The following is a 17,351-nucleotide window of genomic DNA, read 5'->3' as shown; positions in this document are numbered from 1 at the left end:
CAAATACGACCGATTGATGGATCTCAGCCTTTTCTTTTCATCCCCCAGAAAAAGCCGCAGCATTCAGTCAGCTCCTGCCACCAGAGATCGCCAACCTCATTTTGTGCCCCCTTTTGATCCCTCAATATCCCCAGCTGCTCCCCTAAAGTGAAAAAAAAAACCCTCCCATTTTTCTCCCCCTCTAGCCTGTAAGAATACTTTAGACAGGGATTGTGCCTAGCAACTCTATTACTGCTCTGCACTCACTAAACGCTCAGTAAATATCACTGATTAATACCTGAGCTCATTGTGGGCAGGGAATGTCCCTGTTGTTGTATTATACTCTCCCAAGTGTTTGGTACAGACCTTTGTAATAATAATAATGATGGTATTTGTTAAGCGCTTACTATGTGTCAAGCATTGTTCTAAGCACTGGGGGGAGATACAATAATAATGTTGGGATTTGTTAAGCGCTTACTATATGCAGAGCACTGTTCTAAGCACTGGGGTAGATACAGGGTAATCAGGTGGTCCCACGTGAGGCTCACAGTTAATCCCCAATTTACAGATGAGGTAACTGAGGCACAGAGAAGTTAAGTGACTTGCCCACAGTCACACAGCTGACAAGTGGCAGAGCCGGGAGTCGAACCCATGTCCTCTGACTCCGAAGCCCAGGCTCTTTCCACTGAGCCACGCTGCTAATCTCTGTACACAGTAAGTGCTCAATAAATGATTGAATGAATGAACTGAGCAGCGGAATGAATGTGTGGGGGGTGGCAGGAGGCTGGGTCACCCCATTCACGTAGCTCCCAGCATCCGGCCACCTTCCAAGTGTGCTCTTAGGGGTTCTGCCTCCCCGTGACCCCTCACCCTTCCACCACAGTCCCCCGTAGAGGACATCCCACCTGGAGCATATCTGGGCCATCCACTGGTTATACATTTTATTAAAAGAGGATTTGGCACACAATTCTACATAGTTCGAGCCCCTGAGGTTGCATACAAAACTGAATACAAATTGTCTTTACAACAGTATCAAATGCAGTAACTTCACGGCAAATAAGTTAATAAAAAAGGCTCTGGTTCCCAGGGGGATAAAGTCTGCCTGGGGGGACACCCTGCCCGGCTCAGGACAGTGAGCTGGGGACAGGTGGGAAGGGGGTAGGGGAGGTTGGTCCCAGGGTAAGGCCTGAAAGGGGGGCTACGCAAGCAGCAGGGAAAGTGGACAGAGTTCCCGGGCAGAGACCAAAATCCAGAGATTGGTCGCCTACTGGTGGACTACTGTCTCAGAGGAATAGCACCAGCATGGCAGATATGGCCCTTGTTTGAATTCCCTTCACACCTCTGCCCTGGGCTGCCCCATTCCTGGTCTCTTCTAGCTGGAATGCCCGGGCAGGTACCTGGGGAGCAAACCTCTTGGTTAAATACTCTTCTGGCCATAAAGTTTAGAAAAAGCAGGTGAAAAGATGAACAAATAGGAGTCCATGTCCTCTCTGGACATTCAGACTGTGCCATAAAACAGAATAGCAGTGGCAGGACCATTCTGAAGATGTTCACCAAGGTGGGTGCTGTGGCGATGCCTCGGAAACTCTCACCTTCATCCTGCTGGGAACCCGACACCCTGTGGGCCAGGGATAAGGGCTGGGCATCTCTGGGATTTATCCACAAGGACTTGCCGATTCCCAGTGGGCATCTCCCAAACAACAGTCCCACAGACTAATAGGGAGATGGGGCCTCTGGGTCTGAAGGTTCCACAGCAGCACTGAGGTCTTGAGAAATGCCCTCCCAAGGGTCTTTCTGAAGGGTTTAAATCATCTGCTCAGGAAGCAGGGCCCTTCCGGCTCCCCAACCTCTGCAGCCCCATGGAGACAGGAGCATCCTGAAGAGAGCATCTTCAACTCATCCTGCAGGGGATCCAGAGCCCTAGGAATGCACCTCTAGACTGTAAGCTCATTGTGGGTGGGGAATGTGTCTGTTTATTGCTATACTGTACTCTCCCAAGCGCTTAGTACAGTGCTGTGCATACAGTAAGCGCTCAATAAATACGATTGAATGACTGACATAACCACCTACACTCCAGGCGCTCCTCCCACCCCCTACCCCCGTCACCATCCTTGGAGGACTCAGAATCAGACGAGGGCCAGAAGGGCCCCTATCTGGGTCCCATGCCCCACCGCAGCCCAACGTCGCAGATGGCAGTGTTCGCTCCGGAGTGCTGTCGGGGTTGCGGAATGGGGCCCCGAACTCAGGACCTGGGTCCTCCCAGCCCTGAGGTCCCTCATCCCTGGCTCTGCTGCCCAGGTGGCGGAGCAGGGGAGTAGACAGGTGGTAGGTGGGTGGGCAGGTAGAATCAGTTCTCCTGGGGCCACATTCCCAATGCTAAAGATATAGGAGAACAACAAGCAAGTACTGGGCACAGCTGTCCCCAGTGGCAGGGAGAAGAAAGAGAAGGGAGGGATGGAGGAGGGAAGGACGGAGGGATGGGAAAGGGAAGGAGACCTTAGCTCCCAATCATTGACCTGCAATGGGGGTTGGAGAGCTGAAGGAGATTCAGGGGGCAGATAACGGGCCCTGGCCAGCTGCCCTCTCCTGAAATCTGGGGTCCAGCCCACGAGCGGGGAACCAGAGACCTGGCGGTGAGGCCTGGGGGCCTGGCTGGAGGGGCCCGGCAGCACAGAAGAGCGGCACCGTCACACCTGGCTGATGATCTCCCCATTCTCGGGCAGGAACACCTGCATAGGGAAGCCATCAGGCGACCTCCGCAGCACACAGACTGTGGGCACCTGCCGGGGCGGGGAGAAAGAAAGGAGCGGGTTTAGCCAGCCAGGCGGGATGCCCCACGCCCCTTCCCACCCCCCAGGGCACCACCCACCCGCGGCCCTGAGGTCACACGGCTCCCTGCCCCACCCTCCCTGGCGCACCCCGCCCCTGTCACGCCCCTAAAGTCTTGGCACCTTCTTCCGCCCACTCCCGCCAGCTCCCAGAATCCCTCTTGGGGAATAGCGAGGTCTGGGGGAGCCTGCCCCTCCTCCCGCTTCCCGGCAAGAGTGAAGCGGCCCGAGCGTAGGAGGGACAGGCCTTGGCTCGCCCTGAAGCCGAGCGTGTCATCTGGGAGGGTGGCCGGGGCCGAGACCCGGGGAGCAGTCGGAACCCAGGGGATGGGCACCCGGGCTCCTGGGGACTCCCGTCTCGTGTTCCCGTCTCTAAATCCCCTGCCTGTCCTCCTGGCTCAAGGCAGCCGCAAGGAGAGTGAGAGGGCTGGCTTAGTGAGCTTGATCCTGGGCATCCAGCTCACTGTGGGCGGGGACTAGGTCTACCTACTCTTCCAAGCATTTAGTACAGTCCTCTGTTCACGTACGTGCTCGATAAATATTACTGATCAATTGCCCTCACCCCTCCAGAGAAGGAGAACTTGTAAGCTTGCTAAGGGCAGGGAACGTGTCTGCTAATTCTGTTGTATGTACTCTCCCAAGCATTTAGTACAGTGCTCTGCACACAATAAGCACTCAATAAACATGTTTGATTGACTGGTTGAGAAAGGCCTGGACACACAGCTGGTCAGCGGGCCAGCTGGGGGCGGGGCATTTGGTCCTTGTAAGGACACCCCTCCCTGCCATCTGGGTGTTCCTTGTGTCCCCGATGACACCGTTCACGCGAGGGAGGATGCTGTTTAGGCTATGCCCTCTGAGCCGGCCCAGGTCAAGAGGCAGGGGACAGCCCATGGGGAGAGAATTGAGGGGCCTCAGCTTCTATTCCACCCCTGAAAGCCAAGGCATCCCCAGCTAGGACCACCTTTTATTGACTTTGGCATTGGCCCCGAGAACCGTGACCCAGAGTCTCACTGCACCCACCCGCCACAGGCAGCGTAGCCTAGTGGTCTGAGTTCGGGGCTGGGAATCAGGGAACCAGATTCTGGTCCCACATCTGCCCCTGGTCTGTTGGATCACCTTGGGATACTCATTTAGTTTATCTGAGCCTCACTTTCTTCAACTGTATAATAGGGACACCAGTGCTCTCTCCCTCTTTGACTTTGAGTCCCACATGGGGTGGGGACCGTGTACGATCTGATTCACTTGGACCTAGCACAACCAGCACACAGTAAGCGCTCACTACGTGCCACGATAGCCACTCGGTCTTCTCTGTGTCGTCGCTTTCCCCGGGGATTTACCGGCCTGTCCGACCCGCTGCTCCTCCGGCTCCCCCAGCCACCCCCACCGGCTCAGGCCCCTGCCACCCGAATACTCCCCCTCCAGCTGGGTGCCCATACCTGTGTCTGAGGTCCTGGGCCTCGACCCAAGCTCTCCCTGCCCACAGGGAAGCAGCGGTTGCGGAACGCCCCGTGCCGATCCAGGGAGTGAGGGCGGGAGCCTCGTAGCCGTGCCCGCTCGTGCCACCATTTGAGTTCCTCGGACACGGCGGCCTTGCTGGGGGTCCGGCCGGCCGCCGAGGGGCAGTCCTTCAGCGAGGGCGTCCGCACGATCCGGCTGTGGGACGGCACCAGCCGCTGGTAGCGCACAGGGGCACCATCCCCATCCATACGGGGGTCGCGGGGCCCCGGGAGGCACCGCTCCCAGCCGGACTCCGGCAGGCAGCCCTCGGCCAGCACCAGGTAGCCGCCGGCCGGCAGGTGCCCACGGGGGAGCAGCAGTGTGGAACAGTAGCGGGGACCACGAGGCCGCTCCGGCGGGGGCGGGCCCGGGCGCAGGAAGATGTCCGGGCTGCCGCGACCCGCTGAGCAGACGTAGGTGAGGCTGGACACGTCGGAGCCGCTGTCCTCGGCACCGGAGGGCCGGGCGGGCCGGGCTGGCGGCGGCCTGGCCGATGAGAAGCAGGAGTCGGGCACGGTCACCGTGTAGTGGGTCGGGCGGCGACGGGGGAAGGAACTGCGGCCTCTGCCTTCGGGGTTGTCCCGGATCGAGTCCACCCTGAAGGGAGGAGAGGTAGCCCCACCCCGTCAGCCTCCGCTCTGGGAGCCAGAGACAAAGGTGAAAGGTCAGGGAGCCTGGGCTCGTGTGGCCTGGAAAAGAGAAAGCCCACAGGGGAAACGGGACCGTCGGGGGCTGGGGCCGGCGCTAAGAGTTCCAACACTGGATCTGGCCCACTAGAAAGATCAGGAAACCTCTATCTCTGCAGACCTTTTAAAACCTGAACAGGCACCCCTCTGGAGGCAGGGGGCTGAATCAGATGACCTCCTGAATCTTGGCTTTGCTAGGGCTGTAGCGGTGGCATGGACGACAGGATACGAGGGGGCATAAAGTTGGCAGAAGGGCCCCCGGACTGCGAGCTCCAGGTGTGTCGGGGATAGTATCCTGTCTCTACCCCTGCACTTAGTCCAGTGTCTGGCACATAGTAAGCACTTAATAACCATCACAGTTATTGTCATTAGGTCACGCCAGCCTCCTGGGCTCCGGCCTCCTGCTGGACAACCCCCTTTACCTCCTCCACACATCCTGGCCACCTACGGAGTCCCATTCCACACCTGAGACACTGCACCGACCCTCTTCTCCCGGTCATCTCCGGCGTGGAGGGGGCACTCGCCCGGCCCTGCAGCTGCCCAGGCACGCCCCGCACGTGGACCACATGGTACGAGGCAGGTTCCGGCACACACAAGTCGGGCACGCTGGGTCCCTCCTGGGGAGTGGTAGCCGGGCTGCTGCAGAGAAAGGGGTCAGATGGGTCATTCAGTCAATCAACCAATGCCATCGATTGATTGATTGATACAACAGAGTAAGTAGACCTTGGTCCTAATCCTGGCTCTGCAACTAGTCTGCTTTGTGACCCTGGCAAGTCACTTCACTTCTCTGTGCTTCAATTACCTCATCTATAAAATGGGGATTAAGACTGTGAGCCCCATGTGGGAGGTGGACTGTGTCCAACCTGATTACCCATCTCAGCGCTTAAAACAGTGCCTGGCACATAGTAAGCACTTAACAGATTACATAAACCACCCCCCCAAAACATGATCCCTGCCCCAAATGAGCTTATAGTCTAAGCATTGCTGTTGTTGTACTCTCCCAAGCATTTAGTACAGTGCTTCGAACTTGACTGGTGCTTGAATTGAAGCAGCATAGAAAGACACTTAACTTCTCTGTACCTCAGTTTCCTCATCTGTAAAATGGTGATTAAATGCCTGTTTTCCCTCCTACTTATTCTATGAGCCCCAGTTGGGACAGGGATAGTATCTAATCTGATTAACTTGTATCTACCCCTGTGTTTAGAAGTGTTTGACAGAGTAAGCTCTTGAAAAATACAATAATTGAAGAGGCCCAACAGCACCTCAGAAAAATCAATCAGTCATATTTATTGAGTGCTACTTGAGTGCAGAACACTGTATGAAATATTTGGGAGCATACAATAGAGTGAGTAGACACAAACCCTGTTTAAAATTAAAATTCAACATGGGGAGATAGGCATAGAAAAGAATTTACTAGAGCCCTAAGTGGCACTGCTTATCTAGCATCTACTAATCTGTTTATCTAGCTTCTTCCCCAGTGCTTAGCACAGTATTTGGCACACAGTGTTACAACTACAATTACTAGGAGGAAGAAGCAGCATGGTCTAGTGAAAAGACCACGGGCCTGGGAGTCAGAAGACCTGGGTTCTAAGCTCTGCCTCTTATGGGTTGTGTGACCTTGGGCAAGTCATTTAACTTTTCCTGGGCCTGAGTTACCTCATCTGTAAAATGGGGGTTAAGACTGTGAGCCCTATGAGGGATAGGGACTGGGTCCAACCCGATTAGTTTGTATCTACCACAGTACTTAGTATAGAGCCAGGTACATGGTGAGAGCTTAAGAAATACCATTAAAAAGAAAAAAAGACTTGACAAAGCCAAGTCAATCTGCCTTCCCTCCCACCAATCACTCTTCTACAGCAGCAGCAGCTGATATTGCCATTGTCACCATCTTTCCCACCAGCTCCCCGGGCTCTGGCCACGCCAGGCCTTTCCCATGCGTTCACCTGGCCTCACTGCTGGTCTCTGACGACGACTTCTTAGCTTTCTCATAGGGGTGGTCCAGGCTGGTCTCCTTCCAGGGGCTGTTCTGTATGGGGGAGCGCTCGGACCCACCGGACTCCGGCCGGACGGGCTGCAGCCCCTCCAGTTCCTGGGGCGGGAGGGGCCGGGAGGGGGGCGCCGGGGACGCCGGGGGCACTGTGGGCTCTGGGGGTGGCACACGGGCTTCCTCTGTGGGGACAAGTGGCAGGGTGAGCTGGCGACGGGCGGGGAAACTGGCCTGACGGGAAAGCCGGAGCTCGAGTCCAGCCCTCTGCTCCCTCTGCCCGGGCCCCAACTCAAACCCCAAATCCCTTTAGGGACAGCAGGACCAGACTCAGGCGATCGGACTAGCTTTCCATTTGGCCCCGGGTGGGGCTAGAAGTGAGCAGTGGAGAACAATCTGTGTAAATTTCTTTCTTTCCCTGTCTTCTCCTCCTCCTCTTCTTCTCGCCCTCCACTGCCTTGGAAACTACAGACATTCCCTGAAGAAGATCTCTCCCAGCTCTGGGGATCACCCATGTCTGCATCTCTAACTCCAACTGCTTTGAGGCACTTCTAAGTCCCAGCAGGGTGTTCTCCACACTCTGGCCTGCCCACCCTGGTAGCCCCACAGACCAAAATCCCAGAGTCCTACAGGTGAGGTCCCAGAGCAGCTGGCAACCCCTGACCTCATCATCCCTGGAGATTCAGCCCCATGGATCTCCTACCCTGCAGCAGGGGTGCACCTTGGCACACCGAAAGAGGTCTCGGAAAGACAGGGAGCTTGTGCCAAAGCAGAGAAATTGAACCCAGAGGGTCCCAGTTCCCTGCTTGGACCATGACATATTATTTCTCTCTGGATTCCCCCTTGTAGGGGAAGAGAACCCTCCCCGGGTCCCCCCAATCCTGTTCTGTGAAGACTCACTGTCAGTCCTTGCCTGGGCCCTTAGGGGCATGAAACCAAATGTTGTAAATGACATTGAGGGGCATCCTAGCAGACCCTCCCCCAAGAAAGCACCTCTTACCTTCTTCTAGCAGGACGGCATCAGAGAGGGAGCTGTCGTCAGAGGCGCTCAATTCTACTGGAGGCGGGAAGAGGAGAGGAACAGGGAGTCAGGAGAGAAGGTCAGGACTTCTTTCCGGGCACAGAGCGGTCACCTCAGCACCTCCGACCCCTGACCACGCACACTCAGCCTCCTCACCAAGAAAGTCCTAATCAAACTTTTTTTATGGTATTTGTCATTAAGTGCTTACTATGTGCTAGGCACTATACTTAGAGCTGGGGTAGATACAAGTTCTTAACCAGATTGTACCGTCTGTGTCCCACATGGGGCTCACAACCTTAATCCCTATTTTATAGATGAGGTATTTGAGGCACAGAGAAGTGAAGTGACTTGTCTGCTGTGTTCATTCATTCATTCATTCATTCATTCATTCATTCAATAGTATTTATTGAGCGCTTACTATGCGCAGAGAACTGTACTAAGTGCTTGGCATGTACAATTACAATTCGGCAACAGATAGGGATCACTTTCTGCCCAGTGACGGGCTCACAGTCTAAACGGGGGAGACAGACAGCAAAGCAAAACAGAACAAAACAAAAACAAGACATCATCAAGATAAACAGAATCAAGGAGATATACACCTCATTAACAAAATAAATAGGGTAATAATATATACAAATGAGCAAATGAGCACAGTGCTGAGGAGAAGGGGGAAGAGTAGGGGGGAAAAGGGAAGGGAGCAGAGGGAAAGGGGAGGCTCAGTCTGGGAAGGCCTCCTGGAGGAGGTGAGCTCTCAGTAGTGACAAATGGCAGAGCCCGGATTAGAATCCAGGTCCTTCTGATTCACTAGGCCACACTGCTGCTCTAATCTAATCTAATCTAATCTAACCGAATCTAATCTAATCGAATCGAATCGAATTCAATCCATGTGGCCCCAAAGAGTATTTATCCACCACAGTGAGGAGTACCCCTTCATTACGCAAGTATGCCCCCAAAATGGCTGCCTTCCCAGGAGGTTAGAGACAGTAAACACAAGGTGTGGCTCTCCTGACCCCTCCCCTCACCCCAGAGAGGGGGAAAGGCCTTATGGCTTCGTGGCCTTGTGCCTCTGGCCCTGTGTTTTTGTGGTCATGTAACCTTGTGCCCATCTACATCCTGTCTCTGGGCATCTCTAGCTGTTCAGCAGGTCCTCGGGGAGAAACCAGCCTCTTGATGAGGACAATTAGCTTTCAAAATAGAAAAATTTTCCTTTTAATGGGCGAAACTCTTTTTTGCCTTCAAAGTTCTTTACTTGCCAGTCATTAACTTATTAATTCTTTCCATTTTATCCTTTCAGGCAGTGCCAGGAAGCTCCAGTACGAAGCTTGTTCACAGTTGCTGCCTCTGCCCTCTTCCTCCTTCTTAGAACCCTTCCCTTCCCCTTCCCCTCCTCTTCCTCCTCACCCTCTTTCTCCACCAGGGGCAAGCCACTTTCAGACCCCAGCCAGCTCAGAAATGGGGTGGGGGCCAGAGACCCCATGGCCCTTGGTCCCAGAGGGGTTTTACCCATTTTCTCCTGCCCAGATGGGTCCTGAGGATCCAGGCTCCTCAGCCTTAAAGGGTTAAGCCAGATGCTCCCACGTCTCACCCAGAGCCAGGCATGTTCCTGCCTGCTCTTCACGCCCGCCCCGGCGGACACGACGTCATGGGGCACAACTGGAAGGGGGGAAAAGCACACGGCAGACCTGCTCCACTCCCTCCCCCATCTCCACCTTCCTGGGACCTGGGAGGGACAGCTAGCCCAGGCCATCTGGGGCCAAGGTAAGGGGAAGCCAGAATGCAAGGGTCAGGGATGGAGAGGAAGGAAGGAAGAGGAGGAGGAGAAGCAGCTTGGTCTAGAGGAAAAAGCACAGGACTGGGATACAGGAGACCTGGGTTTTAATTCTGGCTTCACCATTTGCCTCGGTCAAGTCACTTAACTTTTCTGGGCCCAAGTTTCCTTTCCTATTCTGTAAAATGAGGATTAAATACCTTTTCTTCCTCCCCCTTAGACTGTGAGCCCTATGTGGGACAAGGGCTGCTTGTGATCTGATTATCCTTATCTGCCCAGTGCTGCTTGAGAAGCAGCATAGCTTAGTGGAAAGAGCACAGGCTTGAGAGTCAGAGGTCGTGGGTTCTAATCCCAGTTCTGGCACTTGTCAGCTGTATGACTTTGGGCAAGTCACTTTAACTTCTCTGTTGCCTCAGTTATCTCTAAAATGGAGATTAAGACTGTGAGCCTTATGTGAGACAACCTGATTACCTTGTATCTACTCCATTGCTTAGAACAATGCTTGGTGCATAGTAAGCATTTAACAAATACCATTATTATTATTATTAGTCCATAGACAGGGCTTAAAAATCCCACAGCTATTATTATTAAGGAAGAAAAGAAGGGAAAATCACCCTGTACACTGTAAATTTTTGTGTTCCATCCCTTCCTTCCCTGTCCCCACCCCCGTGCCAATCTCTAACAAGGAGACATATGCTGGGGACACCTCCGCCCAGCCAAAGAGAGGTTCCCAGCAGCCAACTTGGATGCTGGGTTGAGATGAGGAAGCTGCTGGGTGGGTGGGGGGGAGGGGTGCCCCTTGTAGCTCCCACCCTTCCAGCCTTGGCTCAAGGCCCTAAGAAGAGACCCAGGGCCTGGCCTGCACTGACTCTGAAGAGCTTACTAGATGCCTCAAGTGGAGTAGGCTTGAGAACAGGATGGAGGCAAGGAGGGAAGAGGGTGAGAGGGAGAAAGGAGCTAGATGTGGAAATTGTTCTTCCAGCTATCAACCAAACATTGCTCCATATGGGCATGGGAGTGGGCATATGGGCATGGCCGGCTGCTCCTTCACCCAAATGGTTCCCCATGGTCACAGTTGGACCACCCCCTCTCTGCGCACCTCCAGGACTTCCCCAGGATCCCAGTTAGTCAGTCATTGTATTTATTAAATGCTTACTGTGTGAACAACACTGTACTAAGATCTTGGGAGAGTACAATATAACAATAACAATATAACAATAAACAGACACATTCTCTGCCTACAACAAGAACCAGAAATATCGTTCTCCAACAGGCTGGGCCTGAAGTGTCTGGCTTCATGGTCCAGGTCAATGCCCCTTTCTTCTCTTCTCCCTTGACAGATTTATGGGGTGCTTCCCCCAGCTCCCTCCCACTTCCTATGGGGAATTTCCCAGTTGGGGGGAGGCCTGGCACCAACCCTGGAATGGGGGTAACTGGGGCAGGGGTCAGACAACCTTCAGGGTTCATGAACCTCCATGAACCCTGAAGGTGGAGGGGCAAAGAGGACAGGCCCAGGGTCCCCCCATCATTGGGAACATTTCCCAGCTGTGGGGAACATGAGATCCCCATATTGACAAGACCAATCCCTTCTCATGCTCCACTTGCCTTTGCTCTCAAATTTCCCAAGGCCTGACTGAAAGGAGCAGGGAAGGACAGGCGAAGGCATTGGAAGGGGGGTAGGGGTACAGGGAGAGGTGGAGGAGGGTGGGGGCATTAAGGTAAACTCACTTGAGCCCGAGACCAAGACCCAGGAGTTCTTAACCCAGCCAGCCTCACTGGTGGGGACCCCGGGGAAGTGTCCACCCCCCTCCCCTCCTCAATCTCCTCACATGAGCCTCCCCTGCTTTCCCCGATTGAGTGGCACATAAAGAAGGAGGAGAAAGGAAGGAGGGGGAAGGGAAATGGGAGGAGACAGAGTAGAGAAGAAGAAGAAAGGAGAGAGGAGGGAAAGAAAGCAAGGGAAAAGAGGCAGAAGGGAGAGAAGTGAGGAGGAGGGGAACTAGATCATTTACTACAGATGGACAGAAACTGAGAGCTAACAACCCAGTAGGCTTGGCTCAGACCTTGACCCTGGCCCAGGAGAGACAGAGGTCGAAGGATCCAGCAACAAGAGGACAGCAGAGTGATATCCCGGCTCTGTCACTTGGCAGCTGTGTGACCTTGGGCAAGTCACTTAACTTCTCTGTGCCTCAGTTCCCTCATCTGTAAAATGGGGATTAAGACTGTGAGCCTCACGTGGGACAACCTGATGACCCTGTGTCTACCCCAGCGCTTAGAACAGTGCTCTGCACATAGTAAGCGCTTAACAAATACCAACATTATTATTATTACCCAGATCTCAAGGCAAAATAACAGGATGGACAGAGGCTTCCAGAAAAAGGGGGCTAACATTCTCTTCAATTCTCATTCTTTCTCTTCTTTTTTAAACCGCCTTCGTTATGCACTTAGTATGTACCAGGCACCGTTCTAAACGCTGGGGTAGATACAAAGTAATCAGATTGGACACAGTCCATGTCCCAAATAGGGCTCAGAGTCTTAATCCCCAATTTTACAGATGAGGTAAATGAGGAAGAGAGATGTTGAGTGACTTGCACAAGGTCACATAGCAGACAAGTAGCAGAGCTGGGACTAGAAACCAGGCTCCTTCTGACTCCCAGGACTGGGGTCTATCCACTAGGCCATGCTACTTCTCTTTCATTTTCTGTGTGTCTCCCCCACTAGATTGTAAGCTCTTCAAGGGCAGGGATGGTACCAACTAATTCTAATGCACTCTCCCAAAAAGCACAGGGCAGATGCTCAATCAATACTATTGATTGACTGATTGATGCCTAGATGAGATGGCGATGGATGGGCTCACTGGCCCCAGTGGCGAGAGGGGTCCACAGGTACCACCATGGAGCTGGGGCTCCCCAGGCCTCCACTTAGATCTCCATCTGCTCTGCCTCTCCTCCATGCACCCCTGGTTGTTTATGGAGGTTGGGCAGGACAATAAACCCCCAGATTCCACCCTGCCATCCCAGCCCCAACCAAACCCCAAATGGGGGAGTGTAAGTTCCCAAATAAGCAGCCTGGACTAGTGGATACAGCCTGGGCCGGGGAATAAGAAGGTCATAGGTTCTAATCCCAGCTCTGTCACTTGTCTGCTGTGTGATCTTGGGCAAGTCACTTCAATTCTCTGTGCCCTCATTTGTAAAATGGGGATTAAGACTGTGAAGCCAATACAGGGCAGGGACTGTATCTAACCTGATTTACCTGTATTCCCTCTAGCAGTGCCTGGCACAAAAGTGCTTAGATACCACAATCATTATTATTATTATTATTATTATTATTATTATTATTATTATTGAGGGCAGAAATTGTGTCTACCAACTCTGCTGTACTGTACTATCCCAAGCGATTAGTACTGTGTTCTGCACACAGTAAGCACTCAATACCTCCGACTGAAGTGGAGGCTTAGTTCCTGAGGTCTCTTCCAATGCTGACCCCAGGCATGTGGCGAAGCCTAACCGGGGGACCCAGGGGCCGGTCCCCACCGCCCCAAGATTGGTCAGCTCACCTCTCCCCAGGGGGACTGCAGGCAGGGGGCCGCCTCCACTGCTCGGGCGCCTCTCGCTGAGACAGCGCTGCAGCTCCTGCAGCTTCTTCTCCTCCTGAAGGACCGCATGCTTGCGCCGCCGGCGGACCTGCTTGCTGAGGTTCTCCTCGTGGTAGAGGTGACGGGCAGCCTCGGTGATCTGCTGCTGCAGGACCAATGCCCCCTCCAGGCTGCTCAGAGGGTCCTGGGGGCAGACGGGGAAGAGATCGATCAGATGGCCAACTAGAGGCGAAAGGGAGGCGACAAGAGCCAATCGGGGCCACTTGGGGTGGATGCCACCCCCTCATCCTAGCCTCTCAGTAACCAGCTGTTGGGGAGAGAAGGAGGTTCTCTCCTGAGACCGAGGGCCCAGTTTCTTGCAGCAGAAAAGTCACAGGAAACACCCGGAAATTTCCACAGCCAAACTTAAGCCACCTCAACTAGCAAGAAAAGCCAGGTCTGAGGCTCACCCACGGACCAGACAGCCCAGCCATGGGCCACAAGCCACCATCCCTCCCTCCCCAGGAGGCTTAAGAGGGTGGAGACCTTGCCCAGGTCTGGCCTGGCCAGCACATTGAAACACTTTCTCCTCCAGGGTGGGGCTGGTGAGTCGGGAACAAAGGTCACCTTTGGGATCATGGCAGCTGACCGGTGGAAGATCCCAACTGGGAGTTCCTGGTCCCTCAGCCACCCCTTGGCCCGCAGGCGCTGGCCAGCGAGTGGAATGGCCAGGGACAACTGGGGCCCGGGAGGGAACTGTGTCTCCTCGCTCATTTGGAATCATCCCTCTTTGGGGTCCCCCTCGCCTCTCTGTGGAAGGCCCGCGTCAGCTCATCTGGGGGCGTGCCTCTTCGGGGTCCCCCTCACCTCTCTGTGGAAGGCCAGGTCATCCAGCTTGTAAGCAGCGCCGATCCTCCGTCGGACCTTGGGGGGCTTCTCTCCAGGCTTGAGCGGGTACTCTTGGGGCAGTGTGCCTGTCAGCTCCTGCAGAGGCAAGGGAGTGGAGAAAGGTTACCATCAGGAGGGAAAAATCCTCTGAGGGCAGGGACTGCATCTGCTCCTGAGGGACTCTCGTGAAGCCTCAATGCCAATGCTCTGCTCACAGGAGGTGCTCAATAAATCACATCGAGCGATAGGCCGGGCACTCCCTCATTCCCATTCCGACTCAGTCCAGTACCCTCCACGTGACCCCTCTCCCCCAACTGCCCTCCACCCACCCCAGGTTCCCAGCTGCCCTCCTTCTGTCAAGGGGACCGGAGGGGAAGTGGAGGGTTAGGGCAGAGCCATGGGGCTCGCACTGACCGCCTCGCGCATACACAGCTTCCTCAGCTCTTGCAAGCAGGCCTCCAGCCGCGCCTCCAGCAACTCCTGCTGTTTGCGCACGGCCCGCGTCAGCTCCTTCAGTGGGGACACAGGGCTGTCGGAACCTGCATGGGGAGGAGGAGGAGAAGCAGGCACCAGGCGTCAGGGAGCCGGAGAGACGGGGCCAAAGAGAGGCCCTCACTTCTAAAGTGCCAAGCCTCCACTCTCATCCAGTCCTATGTATGCAGCATTCACACTCCCACCCGCTGGTGGGCAACCAATGGGGTAGCCCCCCCCAACACGCACACAGGCTGCCAACTGGGGAGCCATCCCTACCCCACCTCAACACACTCACACATGGGCAACTATTGGAGGAGCACCCTCCCTCGGCACAACACGCACATGGGCAGCCAACTGGGGAGTCATCCCCCCCAACATGCACACTGGCAGCCAACTGGGAAGCTCCCCACACACAGACACACACACAGAGCCAGGGCTGGGCACTCTGCCCAGCAGGGTTCAGGGTTTAGGCAGCTGCCTTTTCTGCCTCACAGTGAACCCAGAGCCTGTTCTCAAGGCTACCTGAGGGGCAGAGAAAAGTTGGTCCCCAGCACCCATGGGGTGCTGAGCAGGGAGGTGCAGAAGGCAGTGAAAGGAACAGAGGGAGGAGAAGCCTTGGTCCCTGTCTTCGAGGGGCTGCCACTCTGATGCAGGGAGAGAGCCAACAAACCCTCAGACACAACATTGACAGGTACACAACATAAATGAGAGAAATAAATAGCAGACCAGAGACTGCAAGTGATCAAAGCACCTAGTTTATAGCACTCCACGTAACTGGAGCAATCATAATGACTGGAGTCAGTTGGTGGGGTAGTTTGGAGGGCTCCCTGTAAGAGGAGAGCTTTTAGAAGGGTTTTTGAAGAAGGTGGGAGCACTTTCCAACACAGAGGGAATCCAGACTGTGATTCCCTAGAGAAAGACGGCCCCCAGAGGGGTGGAAATTCCCCACATCTCACTCACCGGACTGCAGGATGATGCCGCTGTCTGTGTCGCTGATCTCATCTTTGCTCTCCATGGTGGGCTGGGCTGAGTGAGGGGGCTCACCCCACCGCGTGGTAGGTGACACCACTCTCTGCCCTAGGCAAAGCCTGGGGAGATCTGGAGTTTCCCCTATTCCAAAATGAATCAAAATGTGATCAGCAGGCCGACAACACCCTCGCTCCCCAGGACAGGAGCTGAACAATCAACCCCCGGGGTAAGAACCCCATTCTACCAGGGGACAAAAGAGGAATTTGTGGAGGGGACAGCCCCAACCCCAGCCAGGATACATGATGGGACCAGGGGCAGGGCCAGCTGCAATTTGCTGTGGTCAGGAAATCTATCTGTTATATTGTTGGGTTGTACTCTCCGAAGTGCTTAGTACAGTGCTCTGCATCCAGTTAGCGCTCAGTGAATACGATTGATTGATTGCAGTTTTAGGGAGTTGAGAGGCAAAATATAGAGCACTGGTCCTGGGTTCTAATCCTGACTCTGCCAGTCATCTGCTCTGTGACTTTGGGCAAGTCGCTTCACTTCTCTGGGCCTCAGTTACCTCATCTGTAAAATGGAGATTAATACTGAGCCCCATGTGGGACAGGGACTGTATCCAACCTGATTAGCTTATGTCTACCCCAGTGCTTCGAACAGTGCCCGGCACATAGTAAGTGCTTAATTAATACCATAAAAAAATAAATAAAACTGCCTTCTAAATTAGTGTTTCTTGAAGAAGAGGGCAGAATCCCCTAGCGGGCAGAAGGTCTCAGGAGTAGGTCGTGGAGTCTGGGGCTGCAAAGCTCTGAACAGCTGGTTGTTCTGGCAGTAGCAAACTGGGTGCTATTAGAATGGAGGGAGCCAGAATCCCTCCATCCTCTTCCTCCACTCCGGCTTCCAGGTTGTGAGGTCTGCTGGGACCCAAAGTAGGCCCCAAGCTGGCAGAGGGGGCAGGAGAATGAGCATGATCCATGGAGATTTCCAAGGGTACTCAACTGACAACCAAAGCTCCAAACCAACATCTCCATCCAAGTCCTCTTTCTCCCAACCTCCACCTTCACCCTAGTTCACATTCAGCCCATGTCAACCCTTTAGTATCCATTTCCTCCAGCCCTTCTCTGGCCCCCGACCCCTGTCCCCATCCCCATTTCCCAGGAAGGAAGGTCCCATGATGGAGAGGAGGGTCTGTCTGCCCAAGTCCCTCTCTCTGAGGCGCTGGAGAAGCACAAGGGTTCTAGGAGAAGCAGAGGCAGAGACCTCAGCCCCTAATTCCAGCAGACTCCTGACGCAGGATGGGGGTGGGGGGAGAAAGAGCAAATGCCACCCCTCTCTGAGCAAGCTCTCCCCTGACCACCTCTCACAAGAAGGAAGCTGACCCAACAGGAAGGGCACAGCAGCCCCCAGTGAGGAAGAAGAGACCTGCCGGAGATCAGGGGCCTAGGCCCCACAGAGAGAAGAACATGGCAAAGTGGAAAGGGCATGAGCCTGGGAGTCAGAGAACCTGGCTTGTAATCTTAGCTCCGCCAAATGTTTTTTAATGGTATTTGTTAAGTGCTTACTATGTACCAGGCACCATACTAAGCACTGGGGTAGATATAACCTAATCAGGTCGGACACAGTCCATATCCCATATGGGGCTCACAGTCAATCCCCAGATGAGTTGCTGCGCAGAGAGGAGTGAAT

The 17,351-nt window shown here is 54.4% G+C and overlaps 1 protein-coding gene across 1 annotated transcript; it reads right to left on the bottom strand.

Annotated features, from left to right (window-relative positions):
• Positions 1–905: 905 nt before the first annotated feature.
• INAVA (innate immunity activator) lies at positions 906–15,845 on the bottom strand. Its single transcript, XM_029068500.2, has 9 exons — positions 15,660–15,845; positions 14,640–14,764; positions 14,205–14,321; positions 13,320–13,542; positions 7,975–8,031; positions 6,934–7,159; positions 5,456–5,629; positions 4,244–4,901; positions 906–2,759 (listed from the first exon to the last, which is right to left on the bottom strand). Exons 1-9 carry the CDS (start codon positions 15,712–15,714, stop codon positions 2,667–2,669), a joined length of 1,728 nt encoding a protein of 575 aa, XP_028924333.1. The 5' UTR covers positions 15,715–15,845; the 3' UTR covers positions 906–2,666.
• Positions 15,846–17,351: the final 1,506 nt, after the last annotated feature.

The sequence above is a fragment of the Ornithorhynchus anatinus genome, chromosome 7, assembly GCF_004115215.2.
Source record: "Ornithorhynchus anatinus isolate Pmale09 chromosome 7, mOrnAna1.pri.v4, whole genome shotgun sequence".
Taxonomy (NCBI): Eukaryota; Metazoa; Chordata; class Mammalia; order Monotremata; family Ornithorhynchidae; genus Ornithorhynchus; species Ornithorhynchus anatinus.
The sequence above is the reverse complement of the archived record's forward strand: the minus strand, read 5'-3'. Positions and strand labels throughout refer to the sequence as shown.